This window comes from Rhynchophorus ferrugineus, unplaced genomic scaffold (genome assembly GCF_030347505.1).
Source record: "Rhynchophorus ferrugineus isolate W39M unplaced genomic scaffold, kcgeb_rfMv2 rfM2, whole genome shotgun sequence".
Lineage (NCBI taxonomy): Eukaryota > Metazoa > Arthropoda > Insecta > Coleoptera > Curculionidae > Rhynchophorus > Rhynchophorus ferrugineus.
Window position 1 is genome coordinate 66344110 of NW_027472581.1, and position 21902 is coordinate 66366011.

Below are 21902 nucleotides of genomic sequence, written 5' to 3' on the forward strand. Positions count from 1 at the left end.
TGTCTGCATTGATATTTATCCTATATTTCTTGTAAGAATACAATTTTATTACTTTGATCCTGTCAAATGCCTTTTCCAAATCAATTACTGAGATATACTTATTCTTCCTCGAATTGCATTTTTCATTATTTTTCTTATGCTCATTCATATTCTGCTCTGCAATTCGTATATCTTCATTGTTGTGATCAACAAAGTAATCGTCTCTATAATTATTACAGTCCCTTTTCAAATATAGCAAGCACTATTTGCTGTACTGTATATTTCCGTTAATAATTCTGACCCAGTGTTTCGAACATTGCCAGTACAATTTTATCATATGCATATATCTTATATGATTTCCGGTTTTCCGATCTTCAATTCTGTTTATCTCCTCTGTGCTTTCACTTTCCTTTCTTGTTGGTCACATTTTTCGTATGTTGCGTCCTGCGGTCAAAGCAATTCCTGGAGCTAACTCTCCATCTCTCCATTAATTTTTCTATTTTGTTTTAGAACTATTGTTATTTCTTCTAAATGTTACATGTATATAAAATTGATAAGTTCGTATTTTTAAGAAGTCTTGTTTACCGATAAGTCTTAGTAAAATATCAATTTGTGAAGTACACACATACATACAATCTATAGCATCAATTTATATTCCTTAACAATCTGAATAAGTAAATGTAGAAAATAAGCACATAAAATATTTCCAAAATTAAATATATATACATTAAAATTTAAAACATTGAAACTTGCAACGATTAACAATGTCTCCCTCTAGAAAATGTTATCGACCAACATTAGCTAGATTTTTTCGAAAAACTCTTCTAGAATTTCATGAAGAAAGCGAAACAGGCTCCAAAGTTAAAGACTGAATGTTTACTTAGCACCGACTGTTTCTTAACTGACATATCTCATAAATCAAATGACAACCGGAATATTATGGAAGTTGATACTATACCTGAAATATTTAGCATTTTACTGTCAAAAATTATAGAAAGCATGTCCTTCAACACTCTAAACTCTTCGTAATGGTTCACCTTCTAAAAATTCAGTCTAATTGTCTATTACGATATGAGATGAGCGCATTTTAACGCAAATGACTTTGTTTTATTATAACAGAAATGTGTGTTTATTAATAATTTAATAGCATTTCTAAAACACTTTTAATACACTCACATTTCGTTATACATAACGATATTTATGTAGGAAAGCCACTGGTTTACAACCAATGTAAGAAAACCAGCGAAAGAGTACATGAATTCCATGAAAAAATATGAAATATGCATTTAATAGATTCTGTTCTTAAAGTTTAGACAAGTGTTTAAAACTATTAACCCATAGATTTAATATATGTAAGAATGTAAGGCCTAATTTATGGGTATTCTATCTAAATTTGATGCCAAATATTAACACTGAATTACTATTTATCCTTTTATATTTTGGATACTTGTAGATAAGTCTACTTTAGACTTCACATATTTCATATTGTAAATTAAAAAAGAATTATGTAAATAGAAAAAGAACCTAATTTTGTAAATGCCTCTTTTAGTAAAATATTTTACCATTTTGTCTGGTAACAGTTTGTTTTATACGAGAGGCAAGCACTGCATTCATTCTAGAATTTTTACGGCAACACCAGTACGTACTATTTAACCCTTCGTAACTGAAAATATTTCAAACTGATTGTAACTATCACTTACTTATAACAGTCACTCCTTTAATATGTGAAAGCTTCAGAGGTTATTCTTAGTTATTTTATAATTGTCTGTTACCAGAAAAATAACTTTTCTGTTCATATATTTATAAAAACAAATATTTTTTAAAAAGTAACATGTGAATGGGAGGCCTTGTAGATTTGTGTAATCTAGAGTAGGTGAAAGACTAGTAATAAAGCATATCATTAATAACTGTTGTATTATTTCTTAGATATTTAACCTGTTTATGTTTATCACTACCGTACCATATATATTGAGAATAAATTTTAAGACACGAAAAATCCGATTAGAGCAAATACAAGAATTAAAGTACTTGGGCCCATAACGCCAGATAACAAAATGACACCGCCGACTTTATTCAAATTACACTATTCAATTCAACAAAACAGAATCTTCGAAACGTTTTACCATTTGACTACAACAGTTCAACACTGTTATTATCTGACATCTAAGCTTCAAATGCAGTATTAATGTGTATATGCCTCTAATCGCACAGTCTGAGAACGAAGGTTGATTTAACAGAAACACTGAAGCTATAACTTTAAACAGATTAATATTGGCTTGACGCTGGTGAATTTGCAAAATCCAATTATCAGGAATTAATGAACAATAATTTCGAAATGTCTAAAATATAATAATTAGGAATTAGTTAAAAACAGAAATATAGATGAAGTGTTGTCAAATGTAAAGCCTTACTTCATTGTCAAAGTTCCATGTACAACCATGTTAACTTAACATCGTAATTTCTTCCTAATTTACTACAAATGTTCTTTAAATGTAAGCATACGAATAGAATTCTATATCATTCATCTATTCTTATCATTCATAACTAAGACTACAATGTTATTGGCAAATATTTAGATGTAAAGTTGTTATATAACCCTTTATCTCCTCACTTAATGCTCTAATAAACAATTGCAATACTGTTCACTTATTGGAGGCATATATTTATATCGCCTGACAACATCACCTATTATTCTATAATATCCATTATAGATTTTTAAGATACGGTTTCACGTTACAGCCACCTAAAAATCAACTTTTTGATAGATACCACACCACCTTAATAGTTGAACAAACCATGTCACTAATAACAAAATAATTTCAAAAAATTGCTTCTAAGGATATATATTCCTTACATTTTCATATATACAAAAAATAAAATTTCCAACATACACAGTTATTCATATCTTTATTGAATTATTGACAATATTAATAAAAATAACATGTACAATAATATATTCCATTATATTTCTTTATACAATGTGTATATTATGAATAGCAGTACGATTAAAACATTTAAGAAAAATATGAATAATTAAGATTATTTTGCTCGGCCAAAGGCTGAAAATATTCGCTTTTCAATCGTTTCTGTAATTGTCGTGTCTCCAATTTCTATTCCATTTAGTAATACATATTCGTCATATCTTACTCCATCGTTTAATTGAATGTTAAATAACCCAATAATAAACCGATATAAATGTGAGAAAATATTTAAACGAAAAAAGTTATCCAAGTTCCAATTAATAGTAAATATTGTATTAATTTACCTACCTGATTAAAAATAACGCGAATATGTATTTAATGAACATTTATATATGAAGAATCATTCAATATATATTAGAATTTAACTCCAAAGTGAGATTTAATTGAAAAATTTTCAATGAAAACTCTCAATATAGTCCAGATATTCAAGCAAGTGAATGCACCTACGAATTGTTAAAATATATACGATATTTATTTTAGCAGAGTTTAAATTTAAACGTTAGCTATTGTTATTTGTTATGGCCACATATATATAAAAACAGACAATCACTCAAGTTATGTGTAACCATCGCAAGTTCGCAAAATAAGTAAGGATGTATTAAACACAAAATATGACGAACAATCAATTTTAGGCCAATGAAAAACCACTGTCTTTTTCCTACAATATTGTAACTCTTATTATTGAGCAGTTTATTATTATTCTATTAAACTTTGAAATACAAAATTGTCAGAATTCAGATGTACAAAACGATTTATAATGGAATTTTATTAGAAAATAAAACGGAAAATATAATACACAATGTATAAATAAAGTTAGTGATATTTAAACGTACTTAGTTAATGATATGTATAAGTTAAATAAAAAAGAACTAAACAATATATACAGTACAAGGACACCCATCTTGCACCAAAAGCAAGCACCAAAAATAACCTTAAATTATTATGAAAAATAATAAATCTTATACAAATCGATGCAATTGTTTCACAATCAATCATAGTCAAATCTCTATATTTCTACCTATTTTCAAACTAACAAATAACGGATTTCGACATATATAGCAAAAAAATTGCACCGGCTTGAAAATTTACTGGAGGTAGTGGTTGATAGGACAAAATTAACTTAAAAATAACAAAAGATAAAAACACTCCTGGCAAGAAATCCAAAGTTATACCTGAGGGGCAAATTTTTTACTACACTGTATTCCCATTGCTTAAAAAATTAACAAATCGTGATATAAGACAATAAAAATTTCACACGTATATAAAACTTACATTGCTTTTTAAAGACAATTAGCTATTTAAGTTCGCATTTGACAACATACCATATTTTAAATAAATGGTATTTATCAGGTTCAAAATAAATAGCATTAAATGTAACAGAAAAATATTAAAATTAAAAACTACACAAACTAAATACCAAAAAAACATATACCATTTTAAATCTAAAATTAAACGTTCATAGGAATTTTAGACGATGTTAACATTAAATCTATATTATTTTACATGATTATGTCATATACATGTTTCATATAAACTTTAGAAACATTTATCTTTTTATTCTAAAGTAACATCGACTTTACTATTCCGAGAAAAATCCTTTTTTCTAAGAAACAATTGTAGACATTTAATTCTACTTTTAGAAATATTCTATAAAGATTTATATGTAAAAACAATTTTTAAATTGTATAAAATATGTAGATATCTTCTTTAAAGGATATGGTGAAGATCTAATCTACACTAAATAGTTGTATAGTTCGATCAAAATTTACTGTACATTTGCTTACATTGCCAATTTTTTTCTTTAATCACAGATTTACACTTCCAGACAAATGTTTCAATACTCAACAGTCACAAGATGTTTACCAAGCTACATAACTGTAGCCAAAATAATTCCAAAACCAAAAACAATTCCTCTGTACCAAAACTGCCGCCTAGAAGTGTATTCATCAACAAAAACTAAAATATATATATTTTTTTTAATTACTATTGAATTAAAAGTTCCATAATCTTATGTTTTCAAAATAAATCTTTTCCTAAAAATGTATATTCTTTCCATAAATATACATATTAAAATCCCCATACATTAACTACTCATTCTCAGTCTTCCAATTATTCTAGTTACACAACTAATATATTTCCAAGTTTACATTAACATAAATCAATAATAAAAATCGTAATATTTATCCTACATAGATTAAATAAAACCATAAAACAATGCATTAATATCCAATAAAGATATTAAAGACTTTTGTACATATAAAGATGTTAATAAAAATAGTTTATTTATTGTTACGGTTTAAAATATCATGAGTGATTAGTAATTGGACATCAAAAACAGGGAAATATTTTTTGCGCTTCGGTATTACCTAAAACTATATTTCAAATACTCAGTACAACCAAAAATATTTTTGTTCCATTAACGGTCTATTGCGTTGTCCTCCCAAATATTTTTCGCAAATATATACATTACAATATATACATGTAATAAATAATAAAACATATTAAGTGATAATAGTACCTATATCATTAAATGTTTTTTTATTTAAGGTGTTCTCGAATTAAACAAATATATTTTTGGTTGGATTCATTTTAAATGGCACAAGGTTAATTGAAAAATATAAATGAAGGTCCGGTCTTCCAGTTTACTGCTGCGGATTTCATTCTTATTGTCAAAAACACTAAAATGTATCTCTTTTAAGAAATAACGAATTTCCTTACAACTATATGCTACATAGTCCAAAATGTATTAATAAAACTTTGATATGTAATAGAAATATCAACGGTCCAAACTGAATAATACAAAATGATTGTTATTTTTCCACATAAACAATTTACTAGTTGTGAATAAATTGTCGAGCCATTCCATCCTGGAAGAAGGGGAAATTCTCTATATACAGTAACTGGTAGCAACTAAATATTCACAATGATTATGTCTAAAGTACATGAGTACAAGCTGTATCACAACTATTTTTTTAAACTTTTTTTTTCTATTTATTTTATAAAAATAACATCATTTTCAAATCACTGCAAGTACATATTACATAAAATAGTTTCTTGATGTAACCTAAACATGTACACATTTAAAAATGTATCTAAATAAATAACAAAATACTATGTATATAATATATATAGATATATATGTAAAAATCCTCATCTCATCAACATAATTCCTTAAAAAATGCTCCTAAAAATTATTTACTGTCTAGCTAGTGTATATAATTGGTTTCCTTCAATTACCACATATAATGTGATTAAATCCACATCAGTAGGAATTCAAAACATCCCTAGACTATCATGCTGTTAAATGAATGACTAGTAGGAACTATAAACATTAATAAGTGTAAAATCTAATACAAAACAACATTACTACTAGCTAGTTGGACATATATACACGTACTAGCATCAAATTAATAGGAATACTATAAAATATTTCATTGGAGTAAGCTTTGTTTAATACATAATATTATAAGTAATTTAATAAAATGAAACTATATGTTTGTACATTTGAACTACTAGCTTGAACTTACCAATACATATTATATATTAAACAACACTTGTTTAGCATTTATTATTTGTACTTTGAAATTAAAATTAACTATTTTGTGAATGCAATGATGTCCTATCTAGCAAAACATTTTTTTATACATTAAAATACAAACACATAAATCTGCCAGCAGAGTTTGCGTTAATGAAATTGGAACATTTAATCACATTATATAACTAGTAAGATATTAAGTTGTAAAAAATAATAGGAAAAATAAGTTTCAGAAAAGTGGCTATTGGCACATTGGTAAGTATGTTAAAAACTTATAGTCGGAAATGTAATTCGGAAGAGCATTGAACAACAATAGTCAACAATGTCCTTTAAAAGGCTTTCAATGTACATGTCATTGTCCATGTCATATAGATAAACACTAGAGAAACTGTCTGTACAGGGAACACTCCTGACAAATACATACAAAGCACCTGTTCTGAACAATGTCTGATAGTGTAGGCAAGTGTGGTAACTAAGACACAAGCTGCATGGCGCAGGTACTCTATTGTTAGCAGGTACAATATTGATCAATTGCCATATTTGATTCATCTGAAAGAGTATTATTAATAAGAACCACTTTAGATTAGAGTTCTACTACTCTACCTTGTATTTAAATGCTACCATCTTTCTGTGTATTGAATGGCGATTCATTTTCTATCCTCCAATTGATCATTGACTGCTGATATTTGGTTTGTACCATAACGCGTTCCATAACACAAGATGCCGAGAGACGAGCTTCAGCATCATGATCCCAACATTCCTCCATTGTATCACACATTGCAGCCAAACCCTACATTTATATCTGGTTAGCTCTCTAAATATTACTAATTACCGGAATTTCAGCGATAGTCGGGGTTAACGATTTCAGAAAACCCCACAAGAAAAAACCTAACGGCGTTAAATCGCACGATCGTTCACGTCACTTTTAGAAGAAGTAACCATACTACAAATCATTCATACAGAATCTTCATTGTAGCTTTCGCTGTTCTGCTGAAATCACAAGCTGTTTACGTCCACATTTTTTGAGTCAAAATAAATCTTGGTCCAAAATCCACACCGAAAAGTAACTCCGTGGATGTATTAGCAAGAGACTGACCAAAATTGGTCTCCTGACGGGTAATGATTTGGACGTGCTGGCAAATTTGATTATTTGCAATGGTGAATTGGTAACAGTGCCTGAATAATAGACTAAATAAACTACAGTAGAGTATCTGCACGAAACATTTAGATCAAAGCTGTCCAAACCATTTAAATTTAAATGGCCATTTAAATAACAAAATTTTTGTAAAGAATTTGATTTTTTTTTGTAATCCAAAATGATTTGATAAGTAAATTATTATTATTTTTTTTTTGGCAAAAAGTTAAGTGCAGAAAACCGTGCATTCAATGAGAAATAGGAAATAGATAATTTTATCTCCAACAATAACAATAAAACTCAGTGTTTGATTTGTGTGCAAGTTTTGTCTGTAAGTAAAGAATATAACGTTAAACGACATTATACATTTTTACATGAAGAAAAGTATAAAAAAACATGTTGGTGAAACAAAATTAATACAGTGAACAAGTATGTTTTCTAAAGTAAGAACAAAGAATGAACAAAGTGTGGCTGCTTCACATGAAGTCTCATTACAATTAGCCAGAGCAAAGAAACCGTTTAGTGATGGAATCTTAATTAAAAACAAAAAACGCTTCATGCAGCCGAAATTGGCGGAATAGTTTGAATCCGTAGCATTATTTCATCACACGGTGGCGCGACGAATAGATGACATGGGTGATTATATTTCGAAAAATATGTGATCGCTTTGTAGATTGCGAGTACTATTCAATATGTTTGGATGAAAGTACCGACCAGATCGATATTAGTCAATTAGCAAATTGTATAAGTTACATTTGGAAAAATTTTACCACCACGGAGGAAATGCTAGATTTAGTGCCATTACATGGAATAACTAAAGACAATGATATATTTGAATCAGTTAACAAAACTTTTATGGAGTACGGAGAATTACGTAAATGTTCTTCTATTGTGAGTGATGTGAGGTAAAAGCTATGAGAGGGGCAGTGATAAGATCGACGGGACTTTTAAAACTAAATGACATTGATTGTCCGTTATTCCACTGCATCATTCGCCAAGAAGCCTTATGTGGAAAATCTTTGCGTCAAATGAATGCTATGAAAGTTGTTGATAGAATAACCAATTTGATTAGAGAAGGAAACAGGGCACTGACACAGAAAATACAAGACTTTTTAAGTAAAATTGATGCAACCTATGAAGATTTATTATTATATCCAGAAATCAGATGGCTGGACAGTGCAGCGATTTTTCGCCTTAAGAAAATAAATACCTTTATTTAAAAAAAAAATAGTTCCTGGCTGATCTTGCATTCTTAACTGATATGACGCTATGCTTGAACGAATTGATTTTGAATTGAAATTAAATTGAATTTAAAGTTGCAAGGCAAAAAACATAATATAGCCAACTTACACAGTTATGTGAATGGATCTAGAAGCAAACTAAAATTGTTCAAAACGTCTCTAGAACAAAAGGATTTTTCTCTTTTTCCAAGTTGTAAAGACCATTATTTGGGGATGGAACATTTTTAATTTTTTTGACCACCAGAAATACATGAACGAAATAATCGTGGAATTTGAACAGCAAATCGCAGATTTTTAAAAAATTGAGGGTGATATAGCACTCTTCACGAATGTTGGTCTAAAAAGGGGTTCGATGATGGGCAGTACCTATATTTATGAAAGTGCATATTCAACAATGAAATTTATAAATTCGAAATAAAGGTCTTCATTGACAGACACATCATTTAAGCATGCACTGCGTCTAGTTACTACCATAATATGACGTTGATGTTGACAGAATTGTAAAAGATAAATTCATGAAAAAGTAATACATAATAAAATAATTATATTTTATATACATTTTGTTTTTATAAATATTTTGCAATGCCCCAATGAATTTAGTTATTTTTATTGACCCTAGGTCCTATCTAGTTTAGACAGCCCTGATTTAAATTATTTAAATTTGGTTATGTTTGTTGTTTACCAATTCTGTTGTCTGTTAAATTTTATGTTGCATATTGAAATATCTCGTGTTCGACCGTTTAAGGTTGTGGAAATTCAGAATATATAAGAAAATATTAATTTTTAACTATAATGAATACAGCTGTATGGTCTCCAGTTTTACATGAAACTGAGAAGTGAACTCGTCGTTAGATGAAATTCACTTCAAAGTGATGAGAAGCGATGCTCATCAAACAATAAAAAAGTATACTTAACCAAATTAAATTGAAATATCACCCTCTTCTCACATAATTGGGTATGTGAATGAACAATTCAACCATTTATCATATAATTTTTCTTTTGGTGTAGTTTATAAGCAGGTTAAACAAACTACACCAAAACATGGACTCCACAGACTACTAATATCAACTATACTGCTCATATTAAAAAACCGTATATAAACTGATAAATTATGTAACATTAGTCTTGGCAGCAATAAAAGTATGAGGATTAACATACAATTATTAATATATACATTTATAAGTCTGCCAAAACAACTAGCTGATATTAACAATTACATCAAATTAAGTGTTTAATTACTCACAGGGTGATTTCTCCAATGCTTCTGGATAACCGGTCTGACTTTATTTTGAACAACACTTTCCTGCATATCTTCTAATGTTGGATGTGGTCCAACTTCTTCTTCAAATGGTAAACGATATTCAGGGATAGGTCCATCTTGGGCCTTAATTAGTATATATATAATAATATTTAGTTTTTAACTAAAATGTTTACTTTTACCTTGCATCTTGATACCAATTCCCACAATACTAGGCCACAAGCATACATATCAATTCTTAGAAAAGCATCAGGTGTGAAATTAATAGCGCCCTCTAACACTTCTGGAGCCATATATCTATAGAAAAATAGATACATTTTTGATAACACTAAATACAAAAATTATTTACCTTCTTGTGCCAACTTGCCCATGAGTATCACCACAAGATTTCCCAGCTTCAAACATAATAGCTAATCCAAAATCAGCAATACAAGCTGTCATATCATTTTTGAGTAAAACATTCTTGCTTTTAAAGTCACGATGTGCTATGGCTGGTTTTGATGGTTCATTAGATTTTCCAGGTATTGCCTCATGTAAATGCATCAAACCTTAAAAAGATTTTACCTTCAAAGAACTTAATCCAAGGTGTTTGAACTCAATCCAACAAAACTCAATTAACCCTTCTGAACTCAATCCAACACTTATATCTTCTAAGAAAAGTCATTTTGGATTATTTTTGAATAAAAGAACAGTAAGAAGAATTGACTGTTATGAAAAAACAAACTCAGTGGCCTTGACAAAAAAGGCGCGAAATGCCAAAGGAAGATATGAAGTGTCTATTTTTGATACTTTTTAAGTGTTATCTACTTACACTGTACATGCATTACATGCCCAGACACCTTTAGAGTATATTAAATCATAAATGGAGTGTAACTTTATAAAGCAGTAATTGTATCTGCTATGGTTCTTAGGCAACTAATTAAACTAATAAAATTAAACTTTTCCTGAGCTATCAAAGCCTATATCTCATAGTATAATAGTTTTTTCGTTTCACATCACTTTGACATTTCATACCTTTCATCCCTCAATAGCCAAATGTTCATACATTAGTAACTCTATAGCTATTATGAAAGTATAGAAAGTCCATTTTAAATAAAAACAATTTTGGGCTATAAATTATCTACACACACCTTTAGCCATACTCTCAGCAATTTTACATAGTTCATTCCAAGTCAAGGTATGTCCCTTAAGAAAATCGCAAAGTGACCCTTTCTCATGATAGGCTGTAATTAGCCAAAACTCAGCCTGTAAATTATCACCCCTCTTTTCAACTCCCATAAATTCCAAGATATTTGGATGAGTCATATTTGTTAATTTGAAAATCTCTTGTTCTGTTTGCCATGATTGTTTATCCTAAAAAATTATCAACTTAAATTAATATTCATTTTCATAAGCACCTTGTATACCTGTATTGGAAATATTTTAACAGCAACTTCTTCTGATTTCAATTGTGCTCTCCATACAGCCCCAAAACGGCCCCTGGCCTTTATTTCAATAAGTTGAATTGGCCCTCTAATTTGATCTAACATTGGTGATGGGGGAGGTAGTGGATGAGGGTCAGAAGTTGGTAACTATAATAGCAAATACAGGTTAATATACAGATACAAAAGTAGTAGTTTTACTACAATTACTACCTTAAACAAATTATAACCGCTTAAACCCCACTAAGCAGCATGAAAAAAAACATTTTTTTTTATTATAAGAAATAATATTGTTTAAATATAATATATATAAACACATATATTACATGTTTACTATTATATGTAAACAATTACTATTAGTACTAAACAGTATTAGTATTTATTCAAAAACATAACTGCAGTACATTTAAACATACCCCATTGAAATTATGCTTATTACGAGCCCTCATAATCATCCAAAGAACAACCCCCATAATTATTATAACAGCACCAAATCCCAGTATAATCATCAGCTCAAATGAATTGGATGCTTCAATTGTTGGAATTGCAGCTAAAAAATTGGAAAATATGAAATAGATTGCAAGTGTATTATGAAAAACATTTTCCCTTACTACTTGGTGGTGGTGGTTCTGTGGGAACTGGAGCCCAAGTGAAATTTGTATTGCACATATCACCTTCACAACAACAAAACAATAAATTATTTTTTGGGCTGGTAGACTTGTCAACACATGCATTTTGATCATAACAATCTTCAGTATTTAAAAAACAACCCTGCAATCAAAAATATTTTTAAATAGTCAATGCAGTGTTGTAAGTAATATGTAATTTTACTTACTTTAAGAGTTACATTTTTTGAACCATCAGAATTCAAAGCCCATAAAACAAAGCAATGGTTTCTCTTTCCCTCACCGGCCGGTTCACACACAGCTATATCATCACAATGCCCAGAATCAGCACAGGTACTATTGTAATGTTCACATTTTGTTGTAACAGATGAGGATATTACAGATGCCTGAATAAATTTGCAACCTTAAAAAAATAACGAATATAAAGTTCCAAAATAATTAAAGAGCATAAATTTAAATTAAATGTATTTCCAAACATTATTTATACTATAACATATTAATATATTTACATAATTAAAAGCTTACCAAGTTTTGTAAATAAAAGAAGCAAAACTATAGACAATTCCATAGTTAGCCTAAATTTTTATGGTATTTAAGGCTAAAATAGCCTAGTTTAAATTATAAAATATATATTTGCGTCTATTTTCATGAAAACCAAACATGGAACACTTAACCCAGGTCAAGAAGATAAACAGTGATTCTAATAGTCAAAATACTTTTACCACAATTGTTACTAAATCTATCCTTATCAGAAAATAATTATCACCGTATAATAAATTTATTACATGTGAATTCCGAAATTAACTAACAAACCCCAAAACAGAATATTATTTTCTATCGAAAAACTATTACATCTTCCATTACTACGCCAGATTCACAATACTAAAATCGTAAAATTAAATTCCCTAAAATGAAATCGATTGTCAAAAGTATCTTGGCCATCCTGTCTGTTGAATTTACGTCATATCTTTTCTTATATATGATTTACCCATGTCTTTGCTTTGAGCTAAGGATGCTGAGAAATATCGATAGATAGTTATATATATTTTTTTCCATATTTTTAAATGAATTAAAGATAAAAATATTATAAAAGTGCTTTTTTGTTTTAAAGCTTTAGTTATTTTGTATATATTCTACTTTGAGAGTTAAAGTATATAATTAAATAAAATGATAAATGACAAAAAATTTATATTGTGTAAACAAATAGCCAGGCTTTCTCTTTCTAGAATAATTATGGATAGAAAAAATAACATATCCCCTTTTGATGGTGACTGGTGACAGTCAAACGTTATCTTTCTTTGGTTATCTTCAAATTACTTATAAAAATACCATAGTATATAGAATATACACAAACAGCGCCATTAGCATATTGAAAACTTCAAACAAAAAACTGTTATTGTTATTATGTTATTTATTATTTAATAATCGTAATCGTCATCCCGATAGCAATTACCATAGAAAAAAACAATTACTACTATGACGTCATAGAAAAATGGATGGCGTTTTGAACTATAACTTATAAAATACAGTAAAGATGGATATCATCATATCATCTTGATAAAAATTTAATTGTGAATTTTTATTACAATTATTTTTTAAATAACGCTCAACAGATATGTATGATGAATAAGACTTGCCAATATTTGACTATTTTCTATCGAATTTCCAATACGATTATATCGAAATTTTCCCAACAAGTCTATTAGCTGTTCCAACAAAATATCGCAGCAACTAAATTGGATATCATAATTAAAAGTTGAAAATAAAGCCATAGAGCTTTTATAAAGGAATAACCACAATCAAATAAAATATAATATTTATTAATCATACATTTAAAATGAATTTAATAAATCTATCATCTATGAACATCAATTTACTTGCATATACAATACAATAATAGAAATGTTCGCATTACCAATAACTTTATATACAAAATAAACACTGTCCTTCGATGATTTCCTATAAATAATGATAATTCTAAATAACATAAATAATAAATAACATATGTTAAAGAAATATATATATATATATATATATATATATATATATTAAATCAACAATAAAAATTTTGTTTCAATTTGTTAATATGCCAGAGGAGCTGTTTGTAGCATGTGAAAAAGCAGGTCACAGCCATTACAAAATGCCAGAAATATTGTGAAGAAAACAATGTGAGAAATTTTAATGTGAAATAATCAAGCCAGCTTATAATATAAATAACATAAAATATCTTAGTATCTATCAACCTAAAAATATAATATAAAGGAGGTCTTTTTAATTAGGCTTGTGTTAATTTGACTTTTTTTTAATTAAAATATGTTTAAATATATTTAATGCATATGCAATATATCACTTTACATAAAGTAAATAATCAAATGGAAGGTTTAAAATCAATTTTGTTATTGGGTAGTTTCTGTTCTGGGTGGACGTATCCTTATATTGTGGTTGAAAATCTGATCATTATCAGGGAAGTAAGTTCCTATCAATACAATAGAGAATATGCCAGTGATAATAAGCAGACCAACAGTTGCTGTCACAGTATAAAGGTGTGCATAAACATATCTGAAAAGAAAATGGTGCTTGTTTAAGGGCCTTTCTCAGTACTTTAAAACAATGTATTAAAGCAAAATTTAAAATACTTAAATTAAATAATCTTTTGTCATAAATTGAAAATATTTTTATTCAAAACTTAATTTTATTTCTCTGTTTCAAAAAACTCTGATGACGAGTTTGAAAGTTATTACAGTTAATTTGTTCATGACATTTACCCAATAGTATTCCTGTATATACCCTGAATCTACCTGAAGTATATTAGCTATTCATAGAACAATATACATCAAACATACATACATTATTATTATCTATAAACATCAATACATTAAACTGAAAAAAACCCTTAAAACCTAATATTTTATTAAATGTTTTGTTATCAATAGAATAATTATTCAACAGATCATTACTAAAATTTTAACTACAACTGTAATAAATTTGTATAATTTAGTAATATACCAAATTGAACATTTATTAATTACTTATAAAAACATGTTATATGAAGACAAAAAATTATTCAATTCATAATATTATACCTGAAATACCAGGCCGCCAACAGTATAAAACTAATCAGAGCAAACAAGAAATTTCCGAGGTCCCAATCAATGACTTGATTGTTATTATTTGTTACGCCGGTGTATCGATGATCCATAAAAAATTCTGAATTCTGAATGGTACCATCTTGATGTTGTTGACCCTCGCCAACAGACGGCCTTTTCTGATGTATTAGACAGTGGACTACGCAATTATCGAATAGACCACAGTTTTGCAAGGTTTGTCGATCCTGTTTCAAAACCTGCCCATTAAATATGAGTCGTATGATTTTGTTTGAATCCAATTCAGTTTGAAAATGTCTCCTAAAAAGCAAAATTGTACTTTTGAGTATAAGAGAAGAATTTTAAATGAATATTCAGAACGTATAATGTATGTTAAACAAATAAATTAATATAAACAAGGAATATAAATTATTAAAAAATATAAATTTTGTAACAATTAAGTAATTTCGTTTCTGTAGACCTGCAAATATATTTTTATTAAATTATAAATATAAACAATTATATTAGACGTGTAACGACTATATCTTGAATCTATCCTATCTATATCGCATGAATAATTTTTTATTTAAGTCTGTCAGTTTACTTATTATTAGACCTCATTTTGATGTAAAACAGTAAATAATTTTAAAAGATTAAAAGAAAAACGTTATCCTTAGAAAAAAAAACAAGTTAAAACATTAGAAACTTGAAAATAATGAACTAAAATTTCCAAGTGAACGAAATCATAAAAACGTCGAAAGAAAAACAACCGTTTCACATACACAAGTTATAAACGTTGCCTATAACACTCGCCTTATTCACTGAATACCTTCGGACAATCATTAGTGTTTATGTATATTACAAACCTGTGACTAAACACTTACATTTTAAGGAACATACCGAATATAAATTAACTCTTGTATTTTATGAGATGAGAATTTATTTTTTATAAGTCACGACCTACCGGAAAGATTAAAAATTGAATTGATTTTTAAATAGGAATTTTTTCAACGTGTGTGGAAACATCAAAACTTATATGTACATGCAATATTTCTTTGTGGTATTTTCAATTTTCCATAGTCAGTAATATTTTGTTATTAAAAAGATTCATGTCCTTGCATTTAAAATTCATATCTGTTTCAGAAGCAAATAATTGTCAAATATTAATTATGATCGTTTGAAAATAAAATAAAAGGCAGCATTTATTTTCAATTGTAACTTATTTCAATTTATTTTCAACAGAATATTAAAATTAGTAGACAATTATAACACAAGTGTTACAGAAACAATTACTTTTTTGTAGACCTAATAGAATCAATGAGTATGAGAAATTACTTTTTTTGACCGTACTAAGTTTGTAATAAATATAATACGCCAAAACCTACGTTTTAAAATCTCCTAAACATTCTTCTAAACGCCCATTCACAATTCGTACATCGTCGTTTATATATTTTAATTTGATGGTAATTTTTGATGGATCAGTTTGTATGATATTCTCTGATAGCGCATTTGAAGTACTAGCATTTAAGATGACCTTTGACTTATCTTCATTATTGTCTTTATTTCCCACTCCATCACTAGTAGGTGAAGTTGATGAATGCGCCTGATCATTTCCTGTCAAATCAATAAAAACTGAAGTTATATCATACAAAAGTAATAATTTACGGCTCTTTAAAAATAATAATCATTATTACAGCCAACTCAAATATATGTCCCAATCACAACATAAATCACAAAATATTTCTGAAATAAATGATAGCTTATATATTATCCCTAAGGAAAATATCGAAATATAGATACAATTGCTGTCTATCAGTCTTATTAAAAAAAATAGTTCCAAGTAAACTAATGTTATTTTGAATTAATTCATAATATAAATTCATTTAATAGATAATTCACAACAGTGGAAATAGGAATCAAAATAGGCATTAGGAAATCACCTAATTAACTAGGACTATATATAAAATTAAAAAGGAAAGTAGAATTATAAAAACAAATGTATTTGAAATTTAATTTAATTTCATTAGTTGTAATAATTTTATAAATTGTTAAAAATGTTTTCAATATTACATGTATTTAATATGATGGAAAAAATTGAAACCTTTAAAAATTGCGGTAACCATGTATGTATAAGTAATTACAATGACACAAGTATACTAGATATGTTGAATGCCAACATATTATGCAAATATTAAACAAGGTTAAATAAAAAATATATTTTTTAAATAAGTTCAAAACTTACCAGAAACATTATTACTACTTGTGGTTGCATTTTCAAAACGTGCCAGTCTTCTAAGTCTTACAGTATTCTGTGTATCAGCATCCATAGTCTCTATAATTTCTCTTTTAAGCTCTTCGCAAATATGTTGAAATGTTTCCAATTCACTATTTTCGCTTGAATCTGAATTACCTGATGTACTAGGTACTTCAGTTGACCTTGGCTGTGGTGCTGGATGGCACAAATTGCTGCTCACATCCGAAGTTTCTGATTGTTCGGCAATAGGAGTTGATACTGTATTTGTAGTAGAAGTACCTATAATATAAATAATATGACAATGTCTAGTTAGTTCATGTTAATTTACCTTCAGATATTGTTACAGCTTCTGTATGATTGCTTAATCTTCTTGTCACTCTAGCTCTTATTAAAGATCTAGTTGTTCGTCGTCTTCGATCTAGCAAGTACACTGTTCGGTAATCTCTTCGTTCAGTATATGTTGACCACCAAGCAAAATATACTAGAATGTAAAAACATATCAACAAGTTTCATATTCAAATATTTTCTTTCAATTGTTATAATAACAACTCAAAAAGTCATAGTACATATGGAGACATAATGCATTTTCAAAATAATCAATATTAGGAAGAAATACTAACCTAGTAAAATTAATCTAAATATTCAAGTGTTAACAATTACTTTCCAATCAACAAATAAAAGTTATAAGTCTACGTTAAATTTTAAACGTTGATAAAATACCAAAGATAAATATGTAGAAAAGTTGTTTTCTAACATCTGTGGCCTTGCATAACAAGAGTCAAACACAACAATTAATAAGAAACTGATACAGGGCATACATACCTACTACAATAACAAAAATTGCTACAAAAAAATGGGTTACTTCGTCTCCTATACCCTCAATTAATGACATCGTATAATTAAAACACATAAATCAGATTTTGATTGTGCACTTTTTCAAATTTCTATTGCCCTGAAATAGTGTAACACATATTATAAAACTAATCAAAGGGTAATCCTTACAATAGAAAATCTCACAAAATTAATTTAAATTTCTGCTTTTTCTAAAAAATAATGTAACAATTATTAATTCCAATTTCTTTCTCTTTATATTTGTTGATCTATTGACATAAAAATTGACAAAAATTAATACATTGAAAATTGGTGTTATTCCATTATACGTAACGCTGAGAACTATCGAATAAAGAGGCCAAAACATTCGATAGTCGCAAACATCTCAACAATTCGATAGATGAAAATGTGATCAAATGAAAGTAGTAATCATTATGTGATTCGTCGACAAATGAAATAAAAATGAAAACACTAATTAGTAGTTCATTCGTTGACCATTTCCTTCTCATATTTATTTTAAGGAACCAAAGGTAAAATATGAATATTGGATAGGTGCGGTAGAGAATAGTTAATTTTGAATTATAATAATTTTTTAAAAATACCCTTTAGCGACTTTAAATTTATATCCTATATATTATGATTATAACTTGAAGAGCAATCTATATTAACTCAATATGGATTTATCAATTTACTTCTTTTTTATTAAACATATTAAAAATTCACATCCACTAAAGGGTTTTTTAATTATAAATCAATATTTGTCCTAAAAATCCAAAATTCCCTAACTAATGTATATTTTTAGTTATTGAGTTAAGTAAATTCTTTATCTTTATTTACTATCTCATAGAAGAATTCGATAATTTTAAACAATCGCTATGTAAAAAGTTATATAATCGAAATATATCTATCGCGAATCATATTTTGAATATAATAAGTATTATATACATAATATTTAAATATATAAAATAAATTTAATTTTTTTAGTTGCTGTCTTAATATATTTTGATATAATGGCAGTAGATGAGTTATAATCAGTTTGAGTTGAGATTAGTTTTTTCTATGGTTATAATTAATCATCAATCACATCAAGTGAAAAAGATATCTATAGTTATAAAGAGCCGACAAATCATATTTCCGCTTACACTTACTAGATGTCACCACTGCTTTAAATTCTATTTTGTATTAAATTATCAATTTTTCAATATACGTTATATAGCGCGATTAATACGGTCCTGGATATTCAAGGAAACGTCCCAACAACTTTGACAAAAATCTATGGATGGTTTTAGGCTTGGAAATCGAGCTATCAAGATTTTATCTAAAATAATTATTTCATTCTAATTAAACATACACTTTTTTTTTGTGAATGTATAGGTGTAGGTACCTGTCTGTCAGACAGCTGTTATCTTATATCTAAATAAAATTGTTATTTCAACCTCTTTTTCTCAAGTTAGAAAGAGGCGAATATATGTCATTCAGTAAATAGTTAATGAGTTATTTATTTAGAATTATAGCCAGGAAATATATAAAGCGCTCATGTCTACATAGTCTACCTATAAGAGACCTATGTTGGAATTGGGCACGTGACAATCACCAAAAAGCAGAAGCATTTGCTGAATATCTATTTGCCGGACATAGAAGCTGAAAATTCGAGAAAGAGCTGAAAGAGCTAACCAAAATTATTAAAACTGACATTAAAACCAGGAAATCACCAGGCTACAATTTAATAACAGGAGAATTACTGCAAAAACTACCAAGAAAGGGAATTATAAAACTCACCAACTTGATCAATACAGCATTTAGATTAAAACATGTCCCAGACATTTGGAAGATAGCGGAAATTATAATGATCCCAAAATCTGGGAAGTTACCAAACAAAATAAAAGCCTGCAGACCTATATCGCTGCTGCCAGTAATATCTAAAGTTAATAATATAAAGATAATAATAAAAGAATAAAGCCGATCATAAATAGAAAAAACCTAATACCAACACACCAGTTTGGGTTTATGAACAAGCTTTTAACAATTGACCAGGTCCATAGAATAACAGATGGTATTGAAAAAGCATATGAAAGTAAAAAAGTATGCTCAGCTATATTCTTAGATGTAGCGCAAGCCTTCGATAAGCTTTGGCATGAAGGCCTTGTTCATAAACTACAAAAAATGTTGCCAAAACAACACACCAACAATTAAAATCATACATTACAACTAGAATGTTTAGAGTCAAACAAGAAGAAGCTTACTCTACAATAAAAGAAGCAAAAGCAGGTGTACCACAAGGAAGTGTACTGGGACCAAAGCTTTATCTGCTCTACACTTATGATACACCACAAATCGAGAATATTACGATGGCTACATTTGCTGATGATACTGCGATTATAGCTGTAGGAGAGAATACTGAAGAAGCCTCACGAAATTTACAACAGGCAAGTGATAATATAAATAATTGGATACAAGCTTGGAAAATAAAAATTAACGTAAGTAAATCTGTGCATGTGTAGTTCACCTACAATCAGACCATACACGCACCAATAACATTAAATTATACTATCATTCCATATAGCAACAACGCTAAATATCTCGGAATGAATCTTGATACAAAACTTCGCTGGAAGGAATATATAAAGAATAAAAGAAAAGAACTGGAATTGAAATATAGGAAAATATATAGGCTAATTGGAAGAAAATCACAGTTATCAGTATATAATAAATTGCTATTATATAAGCAAATACTGAAACCTATATCCACAAAGAGTAACATAAACAAAATACAAATTTTTCAGAAGAAAGTCCTGAGAGGTATTGTGGGCGAACCCAAATACTATGTAACTGATTACAAACATCGAGACGTTCAGATACCCACAATCAGTCAAGAAATCAAGAGAATTGCAAAGGGGCATGAGGAAAGATTCCATTCTCATGAGAATATTGAAGTATCGCAGCTTTTGGAATCACCAGAATAGGACACAGACTCAAAATAATCAAACCATCTGATGTTCTGATGTGTTGTGTGGTGAGGTGCATACAATAAAAAAATTACAGCAGTGACATGTATAAACATTATTTCACTAGAGACTGAGATAGGGCCGATGGGTCCTCCTAGTTATATACTAGATTTAAGTTATCATAAAGACAAATTTTAGGTTAGTCGGAAACGATTAGTAACAATATAATAATGAAATAATAAAAAAAAATTTTAAATTATTTAACAGCTTATTTATCAGCACTAGTGTTCGCACAGTGGTCGAAATTCGATCACAGTGTATTAAAATAATCATCAAAAAATCATTAAATAATCTTTTATAATACATACTAAATATATTAAAATATCTGTAAACTATCTCAAGAGCTAATATTTAATTAAATCTAATTGCCATTAACTTTCAATAATCAACAAATTATAAATAAGTGTAAATTACTACGCCACTGAACATTATAGCATAAGTTTTTAATTAATTTATTTTATTTATTTATATATTTTATTTTATTTATTTAATAATTAAGTATCATAAGTAAGATTACTTTCAGAACTGTAACAACTTCAGAGCATCAATGTAA

At 28.3% G+C, this 21902-nt stretch overlaps 2 protein-coding genes across 4 annotated transcripts; both read right to left on the minus strand.

Moving 5' to 3' along the window:
• Nucleotides 1–2867: 2867 nt before the first annotated feature.
• Nucleotides 2868–13060, minus strand: put (activin A receptor type 2 punt). Its single transcript, XM_076394373.1, has 11 exons — nucleotides 12702–13060; nucleotides 12386–12579; nucleotides 12162–12321; nucleotides 11967–12100; nucleotides 11536–11700; nucleotides 11260–11482; nucleotides 10479–10677; nucleotides 10312–10426; nucleotides 10115–10255; nucleotides 7099–7285; nucleotides 2868–7044 (listed from the first exon to the last, which is right to left on the minus strand). The coding sequence occupies exons 1-10, from the start codon at nucleotides 12742–12744 to the stop codon at nucleotides 7106–7108; spliced, it is 1554 nt and encodes a 517-aa protein (XP_076250488.1). The 5' UTR covers nucleotides 12745–13060; the 3' UTR covers nucleotides 2868–7044; nucleotides 7099–7105.
• Nucleotides 13061–13980: 920 nt separating this feature from the next.
• Nucleotides 13981–18691, minus strand: LOC143191250 (uncharacterized). 3 transcript variants are annotated; one of them, XM_076396139.1, is made up of 7 exons: nucleotides 18531–18691; nucleotides 18336–18465; nucleotides 17842–17994; nucleotides 17502–17792; nucleotides 16645–16873; nucleotides 15260–15580; nucleotides 13981–14735 (listed from the first exon to the last, which is right to left on the minus strand). In XM_076396139.1, exons 2-7 carry the CDS (start codon nucleotides 18421–18423, stop codon nucleotides 14573–14575), a joined length of 1245 nt encoding a protein of 414 aa, XP_076252254.1. In that variant the 5' UTR covers nucleotides 18424–18465; nucleotides 18531–18691; the 3' UTR covers nucleotides 13981–14572. The 3 variants fall into 3 exon arrangements, with proteins under 3 accessions (XP_076252254.1, XP_076252251.1, XP_076252252.1); XM_076396136.1 differs by having other exon boundaries at nucleotides 18516–18655; XM_076396137.1 differs by having other exon boundaries at nucleotides 18336–18545.
• Between the last annotated feature and the right edge of the window lie 3211 nt (nucleotides 18692–21902).